The sequence below is a fragment of the Populus nigra genome, chromosome 19 (assembly GCF_951802175.1).
Source record: "Populus nigra chromosome 19, ddPopNigr1.1, whole genome shotgun sequence".
NCBI lineage: Eukaryota > Viridiplantae > Streptophyta > Magnoliopsida > Malpighiales > Salicaceae > Populus > Populus nigra.
This window is the reverse complement of record NC_084870.1, coordinates 4252634-4268815: the sequence shown is the minus strand read 5'-3', so window position 1 is coordinate 4268815 and position 16182 is coordinate 4252634. Positions and strand designations below refer to the sequence as shown.

The 16182-nt window shown below is 32.3% G+C and overlaps 1 protein-coding gene and 1 long non-coding RNA gene across 10 annotated transcripts; one reads left to right on the top strand and one right to left on the bottom strand.

The window, feature by feature from the left end:
• The first annotated feature begins 5808 nt into the window (after positions 1-5808).
• On the top strand, positions 5809-7230 carry LOC133680420 (uncharacterized). The gene is made up of 2 exons (XR_009836317.1): positions 5809-6751; positions 6837-7230. It is a non-coding gene; the product is annotated as an uncharacterized LOC133680420 (long non-coding RNA).
• Positions 6647-13291, bottom strand: LOC133680419 (GTP 3',8-cyclase, mitochondrial). 9 transcript variants are annotated; one of them, XR_009836311.1, is made up of 9 exons: positions 13140-13291; positions 12886-12961; positions 11256-11876; positions 10883-11050; positions 10606-10797; positions 9036-9104; positions 8459-8548; positions 8138-8224; positions 7173-7563 (listed from the first exon to the last, which is right to left on the bottom strand). XR_009836311.1 is itself a non-coding variant. In XM_062103358.1 (8 exons), the coding sequence occupies exons 2-7, from the start codon at positions 12952-12954 to the stop codon at positions 8465-8467; spliced, it is 1203 nt and encodes a 400-aa protein (XP_061959342.1). In that variant the 5' UTR covers positions 12955-12961; positions 13140-13291; the 3' UTR covers positions 6647-6967; positions 8459-8464. The 9 variants fall into 9 exon arrangements, 3 of the variants coding, with proteins under 3 accessions (XP_061959342.1, XP_061959341.1, XP_061959344.1); XR_009836313.1 differs by having other exon boundaries at positions 8138-8216; XR_009836312.1 differs by lacking the exon at positions 7173-7563 and adding an exon at positions 7581-8043.
• Between the last annotated feature and the right edge of the window lie 2891 nt (positions 13292-16182).

Here is a 16182-nt window from a genome sequence, read left to right as displayed (position 1 = left end):
ATACTTTAGAGAAGAAAATATTGACGTTAAAGTATGATCGCTTTCTATCTAAAAACTTAAAAAACTATTATTTCTATGCATAATGAATTTTTGGACATCGTGATTAACAAAATTTGAGAAAATCTAGAAATTGATATTAATTTTCCAGGACTTTTTAGAAGTATATATAAAAACTCCAACTTGTAAAGTCAAACTCCTTTTTGAAAAGTCTAAAGCCAATCTCTTGGGGTTGTTGAACTAAAAAGACAAACTTATATGTGATCTTCGTACTTGTGGGTTCGATAAATAAAAAAAATAAAATTGTGTCGGTTTTTTGAACTTATCACTTCAAGCATAATTTAATTTAATTTAACTTCAAAACACCATAATAAGATATAGAACCATATAATTTAATCAAATCGTGCACCATATTCTCCATTAATTAGGAGTCACAATTCACAAGTTGCTTGCTTGAGGGTCAAATAATTTAGAAGTCCAAAACGTGTGTCTTAATTTTGCCAATCTTGCTAACTAGTTCTGGCCCTTGGTTAATTTCTCAATAAGAACATGATCAAGGCATTAATTAAGACTACATAGTTTTTATATTAATTAAAATATTGAAGCTTTGCTGAAATGGCGATCATATAAAACAGAAAAAGATTTAACAAATTGGGCCATACTTGATTTTTCTACGTTCATCCATTTTTTCATGGGCGGGCTACAACCATTAGAAAATTAATGCTTGATTAGAATTAATCGCGTTCATTGGCTATTGAAGTGAAGGAAACTGTTCGAACAACAACATTTTCCATCAACATACATTGAATTACACCTCTTTCAAATAATTAAATAATTTTTTTTAATTACTCAAATGATCACACTCATACAAAGGCAGCGAAAGTCTATTAATTTATCTGGACTACTTGACCTTAACGTGTGGTTTCTCGTAAACTTAAACTTGTAAATTAAGTCAAATTTCTTAAAATTTGGAAAATCACTCTAACAAGATATCCAGTGGGTGGAGGAAATTCACTGCTGATATATATGTACTCCTCCCCCCTGGTATAATACAACCAAATAGAGGCCTTAATTAGGCCTCGTATATTTTACATATATTCATATCCATAATTATTATGCTTGATCACTTAAAATATGAATTTTAATTTAATAATTTAGTACAACATGAAAGGTAGCTGATAGGCTTTTTTACCTTCTATATATATATATATATCAATGAGCCTTTTTAATATAAAAATAAATCCGGGGATCAAGCCCTAAAAATACATACATAGAGGCACGTATAACCTATTTTTGTTGGAAGAAATCCGTGGATCAATCCTCAAAATACCTAGAGGTACATACAAGATATCGTTGTTGGAATTAATAAATGTCATGTGTTTTCTTATTCCAAAAGGAACTATCGTGGAGCAACAAGTGCAAGCATATGCCTGAAGGAAATCCAATCCATAGCAGAAGGGATAGAAGAGAGACAGTGAGGAAAGGTAAGAAAAGAAACATGGGTTTTCTGTGACAAAATCTTTGTGTCAGCCATGATCTCTTCTCTGGAGGATCATGCAAGCTAAGCTATATATGAACATGCATGCGGGTTTAGCAATGAACGAGTCTTGTGGGTGTCTCTGTCTCTGATTTGATTTGATTTGATTTTCAGTACAGTTCACAAACTCTTGCAATTGTGATGTCTCTCTGCTGCCACCTTCACGTGCACATCCACCAGCACCCATCAAACGGTTACTTCATCCTCACCTCACTAGCTTGTAGTACTCTTACCCTAATTTGACAAGTTTTTTCTTTTATATTTATTAGTGTTACTAATTGTAATTTATTAATTTTGTTTAAACTCCTTCCTTCCACATTTCGTGCCTTAATTGTTTGTTTGATTGGTGATATATATGCTGCAGATGTTTTTAAATTATATTGAAGTGAGTAAGCATTAATTTGATTTTTTGAGTGTTTTTTAATAATTTATATTGAAGTGAGTAAGCATTAATTTGATTTTTTGAGTATTTTTTAATAATTTTAATATTTCCATACCAAAATTGTTTTTTTTAAAAAAATTAATTTCATCATGGTTTTGGTATTTTTTAACCCATATGCATTTTAAATGAATTAATATATATATAAGTTTTCGGCTTAGTTGGCCAAGGCCTAACTAAGCCACACAACACTTAGTTAGGTCAGGTTCCTTGTCAAATTTAGCTGGGCCAAGATTTTTTCTCTATATACAAAATATATTTTTTGAATTTTTTTATTTTTATGTTTGTCATTTGAGTATCTAGAACTCAAATATTAATTTAATTATTAGAATATTTTTTACTCCATTAAAAACTTATTAGGTAAAATTCTAGACCCAAAACTTATAATTTTAAAAAAAGTTTATTTCTGTAAAGTTTTTCTATAACTTCATTAAACCTCAAAACTATATAAAACTACAAAAAAAAAAATGAATGTAATTAAGAAAGTGTAATAGAAAGTTTACCAAATAATTTTTACTAATTGTATATGAGTTCTTGTTGCTAGATATTAGAATTTAATTAGAAGTTACTTATATAAGACTAAATAAACTCTACAAGCTATAAATTTAATTAAAATTCATGATGAAATTGAGCTGACCATGTCCCTTTTCTTTCATACCAAATAAATAAATAAACCCTCCAAAACTTCTTGGGCAGTTATAAGAGGGGAATTGAGATATGTATATTATACGGTTTATATACACATACTATATACGTATTTTTCAGCTAATTGGCTTCAGGCAGGAAAAGGCAAATTGAAGCTACTTGCCAGTTGGTTTGTTTCATTGACTCTTGTAATTCTATATAGCATGATCGATCGATCGATCTCCTTGTATCCAAAGCCAGTTTCCAAAAGACAGCCTTAATGATCATTAATTAATTATCAAACACCCCTTTTTTAATCAAGTCAATTGCCCGACTTCCCTTCTATTTATGCCTACATTTATTCCTTGCCCCAAAACATAGACAGATTGATATCATCTCAACCTAGCTAAATACTTCAAGCTCTCTCCTTTCTTCTCCTACCCTTCTTTCTTGCTATATAGCACTTGTATATAACCATGGAAGGTACAGTTAGGCCGCACTCATATGACCCTAAATCATCGCCTCCTTCTAAGCTAGGCATTCACAGAGATTCACATGTAATATCAAAGTTGATCAAGCCCAAAGTTCGCGTAATTCACATATTTGCACCAGAGATTATAAAGACTGATGTTGCAGATTTTAGAGAGCTTGTTCAAAGACTCACTGGCCAACCTTGTGAAAGTAAAGGCATGATCAAGAAGAAAGCAGGTAGAAGTAGTACTGCAGACAAGGGAAAGAAGAACACGGCAGGTTCCTCAATATGTGATTCAAACAAGAAACGCATGCTTCAGTTGCCAGAGTTGGGGTTGCCTAGTTTGATTAGAGCAGAGAAACTTAAGGTGGAGGTGGAAGCAAATAAAATGTGGGGAGGTGAGTGTTCTTCGAGTAACTGTAATTTCCTTGATGGGTTTGAAGATTTGAATGGTTTTATACATGATTTGAGTGACAACTTTCCTTTGACAACAACGAGTTCACAATCTTCTCATGAAATGGATGTTTATGAAGACATATACACACCTTTCTTGGCAAAAGGTGGATTTGTTTAATTTGAAGGGCATGGCATGGCAGGGTTTGGCTTTTGGTTCTTTATCAATTCTGTCAGTCGATGACTCTCTCACAAGACAAATTGAGATAAAGGGTAAGCTTTGTTTGATGGGTTTGCAGATTTGGATGTGCAGCTGATTGATTTTGTCATATGAGGCATGCATGAGATAGATGAGCTTCCTCAATCTTCTTTCGTGGACATGGTTAATTTATGGTTTCTTCATGGTTTTGTTTCCACTGATTTGCTTCGTGAGACAGGTCTCTTATCTCTCAATCTATGGAGGATTGACTTCTAGAACTGGGTTCGTTTTGGGTTTTTTTCTTCTTCTTCTTCTTTTGGCTTTCCTTTGTTTTGTTGACTTTATGACCTGATCTCCTCCAAGTAAATATTTCAATGTACATATATTTTGCCGACTTTTTAATGTCATGATTGTACTGAGCAACCGGTCTTGGAAATTACATGCTTTCCTTTTCATTTTTTCCGCAGATTATTCTCCAATTTCTTCTTTTTTGCCTTGAGTTCGGGAAATACATTTTGCAACCACCACTATTCACCCCATCACAAAATATTATAATAGATAATATTATATATTTTTATAGATTTTATTTTGGTCCTCAAGGTTTTATTTTATACAATTTAATTTTAATTGAAGGTCAATTACTTCTGAATGTTTAGTTAAGAATAAAATTAAAAAAAAAAAACCGAACTGACATAGATGCCAAACATTGTTAGCTTGTAGAAGATTGCATGAAAAATCCACTTAAGTCCTTGATCTTTAAAAATAATGAAACATATACCATTTAGTCCCTTTAATTTTTCACAAAATCAATTTCCATACACAAGCTCATTTGTGTTATTTTTCAGTTTCTTATTAGAGAGAGGAGATATAGGGTTGCTGGATTTTTGACGAGGAAAGACAAATTCACCATTAGTTCCATTTTTTGCCACCAAAATGGGTTTTCTTGGTGTCCGCAGGCTTTCTAAAATGAGAGGGACTTCATGATAGTTTCTTGAAGCATCGAAGTTATATAAAAAATAGATCTAAGCTGAGAAAATCAAAACTAAACCGATTTGATTTTAGAATTTTGGACCTTTTTTTAGGTATTTGAAATTGATGGAATGGTTTATAAGTATTATAAGGGTGTTGGTAAGGTGTTTTTGAGTTGAAATAGTTGAAATAGACAAAAAACAAACTGCCTCAATTTTCGACCACCATATTGGTGGCTAGAATCTAGGCTTGCAAGTGACATGCTGTCTTCCTTGCGAGTAACGTGTCACCCGCTTTTGTATATATCTTTTTTAAAAGTAATTTTAAAATTTATGCTTCAATTAATATCCCTCATCAATGATTTTGTTTTTTTTTACTTATTTAATCTTTTTTTTATAGAGATTGTTTTTTTATGGTGCTATCCATATTTAATCTTTGAAAAAATTATTATGATTCATCAATATTTTTGTAATTTTTTTTGTATATAAGAACTTTATTTTTAAAATAAAAAAATATTTATTTTCAGATAATATTTCTGATATATGCAGCCTTGCATAATATGTTTTTCTCTTTTATTTTTTTAATCAATTTAATATGTGTCTATTTTCAATATTATTTGATTGAATAAAAATTAAATAAACACAATTAGATAAATATTCTATTTTTTCATTTTAATTTTAGTTATCGTTAATACCCTTTCTCCTGTTTATTACCATACATACTTTTCAATTTATTTGATTATATATATGCATAAGCTTTTCAATTTACACTTTAATTTAAGAGGTTATTTTAATTCAGTTATATATATCTTTTGTATAGATGAACTTTATTTTTTAAAATTAACACATTTTATTTTCAAACAATATTTTTAATATATGTAGCTTTGCATCAGTTTAAAGTATGTGTTTATTTTTATTATCATTTGATTGAATAAATAAATATTTTAATAAATAAATTTAGCAAACACAACCGGGTAAATATCTCATCTTGCGAGATTAAATATTTTAATCTACATTTTTCTCTCGATTTTTCTAATTTTATTTTTAGTTATTGCTTATTTTATTTTTTTCATTTATTAACACACATGATTCTCAATTTATTTGATTACATGTATTATGCATAAACTTTTTGATTTTTACTTAGAATTTTTTTAACTGCGAAAACATGTTAAGAAAATCTATATAAAAATCTTTTGTTAAGAAAAAAAAAATCTAACCCATGACGTGTCAGGTCAAGTTTCTGGTGTATGTGTGTGTGCAATGTTGAGCATTTAATTAAGGTTGCCTGAATGAAAAGACAATAAAATCATGGTAGTAAAAACCGTATTGGATGGTTGATTTGTTAAACTCGAGACTCCAAGCTTGACTTCCAATGGGGTTATTAGTTTAGATTTTAATTTGATAAAAGTCATTAAATTTCCAGTGATTTGAAACCTGTGAAATTGTGTCGACAATATTGTCAAGTTCCAACACATTTTTCTTTGCCGCGTTTTCCCTCTAGAAAGTCTTCCTAGAGGCCTCATCACGAAAAATCAAACAAGAAAAAAAATAAATAATAAATTGATATAGATATGTGGAAGGTAGAATAAAATTAAAAAAAAAAACATATAAAAAAAATTAGCAGAGAATTGTGTTTTATTGATTAAAAAGAGATTTTGTTCAGTTTTTTTAGGAGAAAGCTTGAGAGAATAGGGTTTAAGGATTGAAGTTGTAATACATGTTTTTTTTTTAATGATTTTTAATATGATAGTATTAAAAATAAATAAATAAAAAAATAAATATTATTTTAAAATATTATTAATTAAAAAAATACTCTTGAAAATTCTCATCCCCTCATTTCCTGGAAAGATCCAATTCTAGACAAAAGACAAAGTCAACACCTGCCTTTGTCAACTTTCTCGAAAGCAGCAGCCGGTTGGGTAGCTTCGACGTTTCTCTCATATAATACCTAACCGCCACAAATTGCAAGATTAGATGGATATACTTCTATCAGTATTGTGCGATGCATGCCTCAATATCTCTTGAACCTTTAATTTATTATGAAATCTTTAAATTACTATTTTTTTAATGTTATTAAATATCATGTGGAGAAGACAATCAAAGACCAGAAAGTCTGGTTCAGGTGGGGCGAGTTCCCATCCACCTTCCCCCTTGAAACTCATGACTCAATCAGCTCATTATACTGTTTCTCTTTCTTGTTTGTGTAGAAATGGCACAGAAGAAACGATGTGAAAAGAAGAAGAGTAGAAGGAAACTGGTTCAAGCCACGCTGAGAACAATGATCTCATGCCGTCCATTGACTTGAACTTTTGATGAGAAGATGTAAGTTGGAAAATCCCTGCAATATTTGACAAACTCCAATGAATTATCTTTCGGGATGCAATATTATTATCCTTCACACATTACAGAAAGAGGAGGGTCAATTGTTACAGATGCAAATTGCTTGGAACTGATTGAAAGCGAGAGTTTAGCTACAAATGCGCAAACAGAAACTGGCCAAACAATCTCAATATGCAATTCCTGGAAATTGCGAATGGAAGCAGTAGAATCAATGGCTTATATCATGCTTGATTAAATAACAAAGTCTCTCTGTTTTTGTTACATTGTGGTCCCAATATGACATTGCATCTATATTGTTCTCTGTATACGTAAAATAATCCATGGCTTGCTCACTGAATCAGAGCTTGCACTTCATTTAAAGTAAAGCTAATCATGATGAAAGGCACAAGACTGGTAAGAACTTAAAGACATATTTGTCACAACACTAGGGTATAACTTCCGAATTCTTATCACGCCTTGCCCATTGATTTCGGGTTGGGGCTTGTGATAGCACATGAGAAGTAATCAGCACTGTTTTTTTCAACTCAATGCAGTGAGATCAACTGAACGATAGAATGAAAAGAGTTGTTTCCGCACTGCATCACCTCATCAAACCTGAAAGGAATTCCAAATGTTTTTTAAAATTGACAATCCATTTTAGCTTCAAATTGAGTGTTCAAGGTGGACTTTTAGAAGGGCAATCAGTTGTCATACTTTTCGCAGCATCTTCATAAGCTAAAGCAGTCCTATGTCATAAAGACAGGATAAATGGAAACATAAACGATACATGTTTAATCTCATTTAAGCACATATGTTTCACTGCCTTGAGTAACTAAACTAACCAGAGAAAGCCCTTCTACTACGAGTCTGAACGGAAAGAGAACTGGGTGACAGGTAATGTCTTGATGGATTGAGGGCATTTAAGTTAGGGCTTGTAAGATTCACATGCTGTATAAGTGTGAGAGTACCTTGTCAACTCTGAAGGTGGTAAAAACCCAAGGGAAGTTGCAAAAGCTCAAGTGAGCTGGCTAAGATTTTCGTAAAAGTTTTCCAACTAGTTGAAAGAACACTGTCATGGTGAAATCCTATTCGAAGCTGCAAGAGCAGACTAGGTACTTAGTTTTTTCCAGAACTACCAAATCTTGTACTATATTAAGATTGTACTGCACTCTCATGCATAGGATCTTACCTGTAAGTAGTTTTTGAGTTGTGAGTATTTGCATTTGTGAGAGCACCTATTCACCTCCCTCACAAGGCTATACCCAAACCTAATATTCTTTCAAGTAATTAAAACCCATAAGATATGTCAGTTTTTGAGGTGAATCGAGACTTTAAGAAAAATTATATTTGGCGAAGCAAAGATTTTAAAACAAAACAAGTAAATTTGTGAACAATGGAGTTAGACAGAGCTGACTAAATAATGCAGGAATTCCATCTCAATGAATGCTAAACAGGAACGAACAAAAGAAAATTCAACATTAGCACTCAGAAGAGGAGTCACTGGACATACCAAGCCTTAGCCGCCTATATGTATCATTGGTCTATTCGCTGTTTTTGCAATGTCAAACATTCCAGCATGTGAAGCTTTTTTCCTCTTGACCTGAAGCAAACAAGAAAAACTCAATGAGACAAACAGTGAAAAAGCTTGAGAACAAATCATGTTTATTTTTTACCTAAACATTTCTAGAATCTCTTAGTTTAAACATGAGTTAGGCTAAATTGGTAAAATTTTAATCTCTAATGAAGAAAGACACAATTTTTTCATTAGAATTAAGGCATGCATTTATTTAAAGTATTAGTTTTTCTATTTCCAGTGATATTCTTTAAAATTTGTACATAAAAGACAAGTTGCTAAAATTCGATAAAAATTCATGTGCACAAGGTCCAAATACAATGCCCAAAATGGCATGACCCTGGGACCAGGGAAGCAACTGCAACCACAACTTAGAATAGTGCAAGGAATTTTCTTCCCAATGATGATCTACGCTATCTATTTATTTTATTATAACATCAATAAGAAACTGGAGTTTTGACAATTGTGCCTCTCTGACTGCTACAGAAAGCTGACAAGACTATAAATTGCATACCGCTGCCCCAATTATTTCCCTCAGCTCATGTTCTTCAGCACCTTCACGAAGGGGATCTCTTAGGCTAACCTGCAAAGACAAAGCAATATAAGGAATCATAACAAAATATTGTAATATGTACTAGACAGGACATGGCTAAAGGATTTGGAACCAAAAAGTGCCATCAAACAATACATGGGACATTCCCAGGTACTTTCAGCCAATACTACAGGCCCAGATAAAGTACAAAAAATAACTCGGAGAGAGAGAGTGAAGCACTGCAAGATATCACATTCACTATCAAAATCTTAGTTTGATCATGTATAGAGCATGCATGTCAAATGTTGTTTGAAAGGATTCCATCTTGCCTTGGGTAATACTCAGGTCTTAGGTTTTGACTAATTTTTGAACCCTCTAGAACTTTGCATGAGATTCAGAGCATATTTCCTTTCAAAGTTTGTATGAACCTCAAGGATGCAAGATTTCATAGATGGAGTTTACATCTTCCAGGTTTTTCCTTTTCCTTTTCCTTTTTTTTTTTACTATTTAGTTTTATAGCACAGTTCCAATCTCATACAAAATGCTCTCTAGCCAAACTGTTTTGCCTGCTTTTATATCATTCAATTGAGACTTTCTAGAATAAAATAGTCAAATAATTTTAGGATGAACTGAATTCAATGTAATAGTAGCAACAACCTCAATAGAAGAAAGAGGATGCTGAACAAGCAAGTGGGATAGATGAGCTAAATTTTTCTTTTTAATGGGTACCAGAATAAAAGAAAAGGAGAAGATCCTTAATACAAAGAACGTTCCAAGCACTCCAACTCAATTGGCACCACATTAGTCAAATTGAAGAAAATATTGTGTACTAGAGTACAGTAGCTAAATGTGCCTCTGTATGACACACAGACTGTATGGTCATTACAAGTAAACCAGATGCGAGTATAACCTCATCTAAAAGAGAATGCTGTGATGGATCTGAGGTAGCTGAAGGAGGAAAAAGAAATATAAAATTTTCAACTTTAGATAGCAGCGGTCAAGACTTAAATCTAAAGCAAGTTCATTTGGAATAATCTGCAACACCACAAAGAATTTGGAAGATTCTGGTTAAGACAAAACAAGATTAAAAATGACCTGTGAAATAGGCTCTGATGAAACATGGCATACCGTATTTTAGTGGAAACAGAGATGGTATCTGTAGAAAACCCCAAAAGCTAAATTATACTCTACCTAATTGGCTAAACTTGAAAATAAAAATCCCACATACTGAGCTAAATGTGGAAACTACGAGAAAAGGAAGCTTATATTCTTTCTATCTGGTACTGGCAAGTCAAACTAATAGATATTCTGATCATAAATTTGCGTTATGCATTCCAAATTCAGTGAGCATGTGAATCAGTTTTTATGCCAAACAATGCATAAGGAAAATAAAGAAATCAAGCAGAACCATACTGAAAAGTTAACCAGCTTAGGCAAACGTACTAAACGCCACACAGAGAGGAAGATGAAGTAATAGAAACTATATGATCAGGTTCTATAACTTGAATAGAAGTTGATCAATAATCACTATAGCAGGGAATGAGATGGTCACCTCTGAAGGACCAAAGAGGCATACTTTAAAGTTTCCATCAGCTAAAAGTCGCAATCTATTGCAACCAGCACAGAAATGCTCAGTCATTGAGGTGATAAAAGAAACCATACCAAGATGCCCATCTATCCTGAAGTTCTTGGCCGTATCAGCAGGGTGATCCTGCAGCCTCTTTAGGCTAGGAAACTGTTTTCCCTGTTCAATTAAAAGAAGTTACCAAAAGAATCCATAAGGGGACGCTAAAAAATTTCCTCACAGACCTGTCAGAGTTCTACCTTACCACTCTATCCAGCATTTCCGAGTAAGGAACTAGTTTCTTGACATTCCAAACATTTCCATCAAAAGGCATGAACTCAATGAACCGAACATTAATTGGTTTGTTATGTGTCAACTCCACAAAATCACAAATCTCATCATCATTAAACCCGCGCATCACCACACAGTTCACCTAATTGAAAATAACAAAGAGGGGAAAAGAAAACAATTTTTAGTTTAGAGCCAGTGAAAGCCCTAAAATTAGTAAATAAATAAATATGAAGCTAATAGTGAACCTATCATTGCACCAGCATATCACTGGTTAGTGGATCAAATATAGAAAGAGCATAATTGAGAGAGAAAGCAAGGATGAACATAATTGCAGAGAGCGCACATACTTTTACTGGATTGTACCCACAGTCAATAGCAGCATTAATTGAATCCATAACTCTTTCATGCCCTTTCCGCCTAGTCAAAAATTCAAATTTTGCCGGGACTAATGTGTCTAAGCTGATATTTAGAGAAGTAAGTCCACATTCTTTCAGCTTTGGAAGTTTTCTCGCAAGAGTGATTCCATTGGTTGTCATGGCCAAGGTCTTTAGTCCTTTCAAGTTAGACAGCTGTAAGCATATGTCTTCAATATCTTTTCTAATGGTTGGCTCGCCACCAGTCAAACGAATTTTATCTACTCCAGAGCTCACAAAGAGATTTGCCAAATGAACAATCTCATCCTGCGAGAGCAATTGAGGACTACGAGTGAGCTCCACGCCCTCAGCTGGCATACAGTACTGACAACGTAGATTGCAACGTTCTGTCAAGGAGATCCTCAAGTAAGTGTGCATCCTCCCAAATGAATCAATTAACATGTCAGAAGCGAGATTAGTGCTCTGTGGATCTTCTGGCAACTTAGCACAGTAAGTTGCATATGCCTTTGGCATGGAGCCATTAAGATGGCCGCTAAAAAAACCTTGGCATTTGCTGTTTCTGGATGCATAATAGGATTCAGCCTCACAGCCAACCTACAAGCGAATTCTGAACATCATCACCATTTCAAACTTGCACATTAACTGGAGTAGCAATCAAAAAATTAAAAAGCATCAAGAATGCTCATTGTCTAATCTAAACACAACCAAGTGCAACACAAGCACATAATTGATCAATTTAAACTCTTGAAATGAAAATTAAGGCAGAAGAAGAAACCCAGTTATGTGAGACTAGAAAGAAAAAAACTTTGTATTGGACATTTATCAAATAATTCAACTTCGAAAAGGCTTGTGGAATAACCTAATGAGTACAAAAAGTGATCAGATAACAGTACCACTAAAGTATTATCTAGCTTGACATGAAAAAAGACCATCCTAAAGCCAAATCTCCAAAGGTTAACAATTTTCAAGAGGACACTAAGATGAAAAGGTTGCTACAAAAAAAAATAAAAACACTTTGTTACTATTGTTCCCCTTAATAGTTACAGGGCAATGAACTTTCCGTGTGCATTATGAATGTCAAAGTTAGGAGATTGGCATTAATGGCGTGTCTAAATCATGATGACAGACAATTGAAGATGTTTAGCTAGAACTTTCCGTGTGCATTATGAATGTCAAAATTAGGAGATTGGCATTAATGGCGTGTCTAAATCATGATGACAGACAATTGAAGATGTTTTGCTAGAACAAACAAACGGAATGATCAAAAAATTGAAAAACAAAATAATGGGCTTCACTAAGTGGCATGAAATAAAACAAAAACAATTTCAACTCATCTAACATGGTTCTCTACAGGCAGGCTGCAGCAAGGAGCTACTTTTGGGCATTGCTCCGAAGTGTCAATTAGTCCCATCCAATGAGAAAATACAATCCTAGTGGGTACAATACTCAGGACTCAACACAGATAAACTGAAAATCATCCAAACAAATGTAAATTAAACAAAAATACGTTGCTACTTGTATATCCAATTGTGCAGAATCTTAATGAAAAAATTACGGTGAGAAAAAATAAAAGAAAAAGAGAGAGAGAGAATAGAATTGATACCATGGAGAAACTGAAATTCTTCAAACCCAAGTGCCAATTAATAAACTTTGAAGCATAGCGCCTCATCATAGCTTAGCTGATAATTCAAGAGACAAAGTTGAAGTTAAAATAAGATATGCCTACGTAAAGGGGCACTAAGAAATTAAACACTCTCGTTAAAGCATATAGAGAGAAGACAAGAAAAAACAGCAATGATAGAGATGGGTTTTCTTGTGTTTTCTCGTTAAAACACATAGACAAAAATACGTTGATACCTCGTAGAAATGGGTTTTCTGGTGTTTTTCCCGAAAGTGGAACGAGAGACAGAGAATGAGAAGATGGAGATGATGACGAGAAGATGGCTGAGACTGACCTTTCATTTAGTCCAAACTCCAATGTTTTTTTCTACAAACAGCATCAGTCAGCGCGATTATTTTTATCTTTTTTTTTTTTTAATCATTGTTATTGTTTTTTGGGTCGGCAAATTACAGTCGTAAAACACGACAAGACATTAGTATGTTCATCTGAAAAGACTCGGAAAATTCGATACTCGAATTAATTAAAGTGATGAAGATTTTGATCCATGAAACCCATTTGATCACGTTAGGTTTTATAACCCAATTTAATTGATATATTCGGTTAGCAGAAATTGGGGATTCTTGTTGCAGTTAAATTGGAACACGTCATATACAAACTATATAAAAAGTTTTAATATACAGTTTTATAAATCAATAAAATATTATTTATCCAAGATAAGATCTAATCACATCAAATCAACATAATAATTAAAAGAAATTATAATATTTTATCCTATCATTATAATAAGCTTTTTACATGATATTTTTAAGACCTAGTCCTATGGAGATTGCATTGTTGGTCTAATCGCTACGTGGATTTTCTCATCTTAAGCTTTGAAGATTATTTTTTATTCTATTTTATCAATTTTATTGATTATTTTAAATATCATCATTTTTAATAATTTTTTTTTATTTTAAGATTTTAGTTTTTCTTACCTGTAAGATTGGTTTCAGCTTATATAAATGCTTGCAAACCTTGGAGAGATAAAAATAAAATAAGATTTTAGGATTTGTGTGTTAATTTTATTTTAAACAATATCTTGTCTTTTATGCTTGATTTTTTTTTTTTTAGTTACACCTGCATCATTACGTAGGTTACACAACCAAATCAATTTAAATCTAGCTGGGATTATAACAAGGTTATGTTTAAAAACACGATGAAAATTGTATTCTGTCAAATTTTATTTTGTTTAAAAAAATTTTATTTTTAAATTATTTTGATGTGCTGATTTTAAAAATTTAAAAAAAATATTTTGATTCATTTCTAAGCGAAAAGCACTTTGAACCGCTACCGCTACCACAATCTCAAACAAGCTAAGCATCTTCATATTGCAAAGTTCCATTTTTTCACCACCGAAACTTATTTGCATCACAATTTCCTCTCTATCCGTTGAGCTCACTGCAATAATTAGTTTTTCCCCAATTTGTTTTATTTTTATTTTTTTAATTAGCACAATAATTTAAAAGTTTTGACAGAATAACATAATTTAAAAAATATTTAGTAAAATAGCATATTTTTACTTTTGTCGTACTTTAGAAGTGTGACATTTACTAAATGTCATCATTCTTGAGCGCAACATGTCATGAATTTAAAACCCTCCCCAGATTGAAGAATACAACAGGCACAACAACTCTCACTCCAAACCAATGTTCTCCCCCGTAATATGTCGTGAAATTAAAACTCTCTCAAAATCAAAGAATGCAACAAATGCAGCAACTCTCTCTCTTCAAATCAATGTCCTCACCCCTTATCTCTCTAAAAACCCGTTAAACACTTGTCTTTTTGCCCTTAAAACACCCAAAACTCGAATCCATCCTAGTGTACAAGCATCCTTGGATGTTTTTCTCTTTAAAATCCATACTTGTTGTGGTTGCCACCGTCTCAGCCCTTTTTCTAATCCTACAAGCAAAGTAAACATACTACATTGCTATGAATTTGTGTTTGGTTTAGTTAAAATGAAATAATTGTGTAGGTTGAATTTAGAATTTGTTGAATTAATGATAAATTAGTTATGAATACAATCAATTAGTGTTGATTTCATATGGTTGAACATGAAAATAAATTAAATTAATTGTGAATTAATTGTGTTATTTTTAATTTTGAATTAGTTGTTGAGTTAGAAATTTTGTGTGGATTGTTGGAATCATCTAATAATGCTCTCAACATATGCTTGATGATTTCATGCAATAGAGCATAAAATGCGGTAAAATTATGATGAATTACATGTTGCATTGAATTGTTGATAAGATGTCGAATTTGGTATTTTCTTTAAATTATTTTAATTTGCTATGAATTTGGGTTTGATTTAATACAATTGAACATGAAAATATCAATTAGATTTTATATCATAAATTATATTTAATTTTGGTCAAGTATGCTTTTGCGTTATATTTTTGGGATTTGATTGAATTTGCTATGAATTTTGCCAATTAGAGTTGGGGTAATGTAATTTAGTTAAGATTATGTCTAATTGACCAGAGTCTGATTTGTTTTTCCTACATAATATTTGATAACATATTTATGTTATGTCATTACAGTGGTACTATTGTTCCTAGCATGAATAGTAGTATCATATACAATGATAGGAGCAATTTGTTATTAAATAGTAATTTAGACATGTCATATGCGGATATGAAAGAAATGTTTTTTCATGGACTTAGATGGAATTATAATAATATTAATGTTGAAATAACTTAAAGGTCTCAGATTAGTAAACATCAATATTATCTTGTACCGATTGTATGTGATGATAATTTTAAAATAACGATTGATTCTTTCATCCAAAGTGAGTTAAACAGAATAGTATATTATGTGTGATTAGTCGAATAAAATCTTTGTATGTAGGGGTAAAAATAATTTATTTTCGGATGATTTGCTATAAAGGATTGATGATACTATGGGCATTTAGTCATAGACTTATGCTATGAGGGTCAGATTTTGAGGTAGGACATACATTCAAGTTTAAAAATGAATTAGTTAATACAATTACATGATGACACATTGCACATTCAGTTGAATACCGAGTCCAACCGTCGAACTTTATATTTGTTATATTACAATGTAAGAGTTTAGAAAGGCCTCGTGATTTAAGTCAACAATCGGGTAGTTTACATGAAAAACACACAAATGCATAAGTGAGAGGTAAATTATAAATAGAGGCAAATCATTTTTTTAAATAGGCAAACCCAAAACATCCAGCAGCAATGGAGTTTCGTTTCTTCATCTTTTCATCTGAAATTT

What these genes read in the sequence shown, in the direction of transcription:
- LOC133680419 (XM_062103358.1), bottom strand. Translation starts at nt 12,954, where the DNA reads ATGATGAGGCGCTATGCTTCAAAGTTTATTAATTGGCACTTGGGTTTG. An exon ending in CGGAAATGCTGGATAGAGTG is followed by an intron (nt 10,798 to 10,882) that starts GTAAGGTAGAAC and finishes TTAATTGAACAG; the next exon opens with GGAAAACAGTTTCCTAGCCT. An exon ending in GGGAAATAATTGGGGCAGCG is followed by an intron (nt 8,549 to 9,035) that starts GTATGCAATTTA and finishes TGTTTGCTTCAG; the next exon opens with GTCAAGAGGAAAAAAGCTTC.